General features: G+C 34.2%; 1 protein-coding gene across 1 annotated transcript; it reads right to left on the reverse strand.

The window, feature by feature from the left end:
* Nucleotides 1-1286: 1286 nt before the first annotated feature.
* LOC126972233 (pancreatic lipase-related protein 2-like) lies at nucleotides 1287-4055 on the reverse strand. The gene is made up of 3 exons (XM_050818879.1): nucleotides 3909-4055; nucleotides 2889-3837; nucleotides 1287-1484 (listed from the first exon to the last, which is right to left on the reverse strand). The coding sequence occupies exons 1-3, from the start codon at nucleotides 4030-4032 to the stop codon at nucleotides 1451-1453; spliced, it is 1107 nt and encodes a 368-aa protein (XP_050674836.1). The 5' UTR covers nucleotides 4033-4055; the 3' UTR covers nucleotides 1287-1450.
* Between the last annotated feature and the right edge of the window lie 298 nt (nucleotides 4056-4353).

Raw genomic sequence — 4353 nt, forward strand, 5'->3', positions numbered from 1 at the left:
ATTGCACCTACCGGGATTCGAACCCGGGACCTCTAGCTTAGTAGTCAGGATCACTAACCATTCGGTTATATCGGTCGTCAAATAAATATATATAGACATGAGCAGGAGAATTATATTATATGGAATTGAGAATCTAAACCAATATCAAATTCACTGGAACACACAAAAAAATCATCAAAATCGGTCCAGCCGCTTAGGAGGTAGTTCAGTTACAACAGACGCACAAAAGAATTATATATATTAAGACTTGTATATTTTTAATACCGTATACCGTAGTTAATATAGTAACACGCTCTTATTTTTTTTATTCTTAATCTGTCGCAACCCTCATATGATGTAAATTTATATTTCATGTACTAAATAAACAGTTTTCATTGTAATTTTTTCATATAGCTATAAATAAAATGTCTAAAATGAGGCTAGACGATATTATGTATGAAGTATGTTAATTATTATCAATACTTATAATAAATCTGTAGAGATCAAAGGAGATTGAAACGCTCCCATACATTCCTGGGCCCAAGTGATAACAAGATGAAAGTAGCACCATTTAAAAGATAACATTTAAATAATGCATTATTGAAAATTTTGCAAGATTTGTCAATCTAGGAGCTGAGTAATCGAAGATATAAAAATGAGGTTATGTCTTAAATTATATGTTGACAGCTCATCTATTCTAGGTTTATTAAACGCCTAGCTGCTAAGGATTTATGACATACTTATATTAGATGGGTACCAACTTTGCTTTTTGTTTTAGATAAAAAATACCTACCTATCTACGTATACTTATCTACTACTGTAACGACATTTTTTGCATTATAATATAAGACAATTAGTAATTAGATAATATAGTAGGTATACCTAAATTAAAAGATAGTTTTATTTGCTCAGATAAGAATAATAATATATACTCATTAGCTCACTTTCAATTTTTTCTTACGGTTTTACCTATCCCCTCCAAGCCTGCCGTAAGGAACTTCGTTCCAAAATCCGTGGAAAAAAGTGCGTGGAATAAAACCGTTAAATGAGACGTGCGCAGGCGCGACAGTCGCATACACAAGCGAGTAGTGTATATATTATCAATATTATTATGTTAATATATGATAACGATTATAGCAAAATTAGAACGATTTTTTTTTGCAATTTGTGTCGATTCTACATTAGCCGAAGGCACTTCGTTCCTACCTGGTGTCCCACGACACCACATCATTTTTTTTATTCATAATAATAATTCGAACATAAACTATGCACCTTACTACTAATATTATTGAAATAAAACAACTGGATCTTAGTTTTATTTTATTCGATTAATTAATATTCATTCGATTAAGTCATTTTAATCGATTTTCTTTATATTATTGTTTTTTCGGTTTGTAGATTGCAAAATGAGCTAGTGTTTTGTATTTCACACCAGGAAAATATACCCTTTTTTACAGTATATTTTAACTTGTTAACCATCAGGCCCAAAAGTCCCATTCTCCTTTCTGTACAAAGAAAAAAAATGATCAAAACCGAGTCAGGGGGATGTAAGAAGAAAAAATAGTACAAGTCCCAATTTTTTTGGAATTTTTTGTTTCTCTGTCTGTTTGTCTGCTTGTACGGGCTAATCTCTGAACCTATTGGACCGATTTACTTGAAATTTTGCATGATGATACGTTATACCAAGGGAGAACATCACAGATACTTTTCATCCCGGAAAATTAAAAAGTTCCCGTGGGACAGTTAAAAAACCTCTACTTCCTTATATAGCGCAGTACACAACAACTTAGGCACATCCTACTAATATTATAAATATGAAAGTTTGTATGTCTGGATGTATGTTTGAACTTATTTAACGCAAAATCTACTGAATAGATTTTGATGAAACTTTACAATAATATAGGTTACACACCAGAATAACAAATAGGCTATAATTTATAAAACTATAGTGTTAATTATACAAAATATAAAAGAAGTGTGACTGTTACTAATGAATACAACTAGCGCCATCTCTTATCAACTAGCAAACACAAGATCAATACAATTTATATGGCAAAACAACGTTTGCCATATCAGCTAGTAATGTAATAAAATTTGGCATGTTGATATCTTTATTGCTAGTCAATAATATACATACTCGATTTAGAATGGTTCGTTCATGAGCTACTCATATATAATACATTACAATAAAAATAGTCAAATTAGTATCTTATGCATAATTGGTTTTCAGACATAATTGAATAATTTAAGATGTCAATACAAGGAATTTCAAGTCAGATAATAAATTATGCAAAAATAGCTGGTGATAAATGAGATTGAAATAAAAAACGGCTTCTAAAAAAGCGTTCAGCTTTTTCACATTTCCGTCGCTGTTTTATTTGAAGCAAGTTAAATTAATTACCTCGGAAACGTTACGATATTCGTCGCTTGATAAATGTAATCAACAATTTCTTAATGGTGGATTATTTTACTTCATACGTAAAACAAACTTGGTCGGTTTTATTTGACATTTGCTTAACAGGAATTTGAATTAAATTGTGCGAAGTTAGGTGTCGATATTTTACAGACTAGACATGTATATGTATAGATATAATAAAAAAAAGTTTACACAAGAAGTAATTATGTAATCGATGGCAAAAACATTATTAAAATTATTGTCCGTATCTTTGTTCACGCGAATCTTAGAAACGACTACATCGATTTGAATACTTTTTCAACGATTAATTGTGGAAAGCTATCAAAGCAAAATCTACGCGCAATAATTAATTAGCCCGCTCGTAAATATGACATACAAGGAACGTCTTACAACTTCAAAAAGGATCTCATAATTTTTAAGCATAATTCCTCTATTATCAATCATCAAGCCTTTCCCGATTTGCAATAAATTAATCAGCAATGACTGTACTCACAAAAAATCTAGATTAAAATCTAGAAGAGGATCAGTTGGTCGTTTACTAATACTTTTAGTTCCGTTCATGCTGAGGCCGTAAGGAGCTTGCGCTGTGGTCCTCAAATAGTATACACCTCTTGTTGAACTTGGTGATTCATAACCTAGTACTGCATTTTTTCCATCTTCACAAGCATTTGATTCAAAATGGTTCCAACTTTTACACAGAACTCCAATTAAAGACTTTGGCGCTTTTATACTTTCCGCATAAATTTGTGTTGCTCTTAGATGGCTGCAAGACGGCATAAAACAACCAGGCTGTTGCGGTCCACCTCCATTTATATAAAAGTCAGCATGACCCAGAGGCTCCGTGATACCCTGAACTAATTTATTAGTGTGTATAACATCAACGTACACAGCGTCTAACTTATCTAATCTCTGGTCTTGGTAAGCATACGAGAAGCACGGCCCGGCTGGATCAAGACCTGTGATACGTCCAAGTTTCCTCATCTTGTACCTCTGGAAGTATTTCCCAGCCCACCCTGCAATATGCGCTCCCAGACTTATTCCAAGAAGATGAAAGTCTATCGCATTCGCTCCGTAATCCTCCAAATTCGCAAGGAGATTGGCTAATCTTTTTCCAACCAATCGGGCATTGTGCACAGACAACATGTAGCTCTTACTCATCATCTCTTCAGCATCGACTAAAAGAACATTAAACTTGTTTAGGTTGTTGTAAATTTTTGCCAAGTCCAGTGACACCGAAGATTGTGAGCGATCTCTGTATCCATGCAGTATAATTTTCGTCTTCTTCGTGATATCAAAAATCTTAGCTTTTGTGAGCGATTTATATGCATCATTAATGAGGAAACTTGACATAGTCTCGCCATTTAAATACAAAATTCTCATAGTCTTCAGAATATCATTCTGGCTGTTCATGGAGTCGAACTGCAAATTCATAATCGCTCTGCCTGTGAATAAAATAAAGTTATTATAAACAATTCAGCACGTTCACTTCTGAAGGTTAAGGACATTCACTCACATGCACTGGATAACTTTGCATACACCGACTCCGCAAAACTTATATCAGGTTCGCTCTGAGCGGAAACTTTATACGTTACATTTGAGAGCGCTATCAAGAACAATATCGCGTTTAATTGGTGCATGGCAAGCCTCCAAACACGGTCAGCGTGTCACTGTCTGCGAGAGAAAGGTCTGTCTAGTACTCGAGAATTACAAAGGGGAACAGTTCTGGTGGGGATTATCTCTTGAGCTTAGCACGCGATTGTTACGTCATACAACATTCGCTCGTAGAAGGCCACGGACCACTTGTTGGAGTTAAAGTTACCAATCACTCTCGATGACACGCGCTGACATTGTAGGGCTCGTAAAGTTGATATTTATTTAACAAGGACATGTATGTGCGCTGATTTGAGAAGGATACACAAGAAAATTTCCAACTCGTTTAAATATGGTCGGATAAATCA

This window comes from Leptidea sinapis, chromosome 25 (assembly GCF_905404315.1).
Source record: "Leptidea sinapis chromosome 25, ilLepSina1.1, whole genome shotgun sequence".
NCBI classification, from domain to species: Eukaryota; Metazoa; Arthropoda; class Insecta; order Lepidoptera; family Pieridae; genus Leptidea; species Leptidea sinapis.

Excerpts from the sequence above, each read along its gene's own strand:
- LOC126972233 (XM_050818879.1), bottom strand. The coding sequence starts at position 4,032 with ATGCACCAATTAAACGCGATATTGTTCTTGATAGCGCTCTCAAATGTA. Across the intron at positions 3,838-3,908 it reads TGCAAAGTTATCCAGTGCAT|GCAGAGCGATTATGAATTTG; the intron begins GTGAGTGAATGT and ends TTTTATTCACAG. Across the intron at positions 1,485-2,888 it reads GATTTTAATCTAGATTTTTT|AAAGGAGAATGGGACTTTTG; the intron begins GTGAGTACAGTC and ends TTCTTTGTACAG.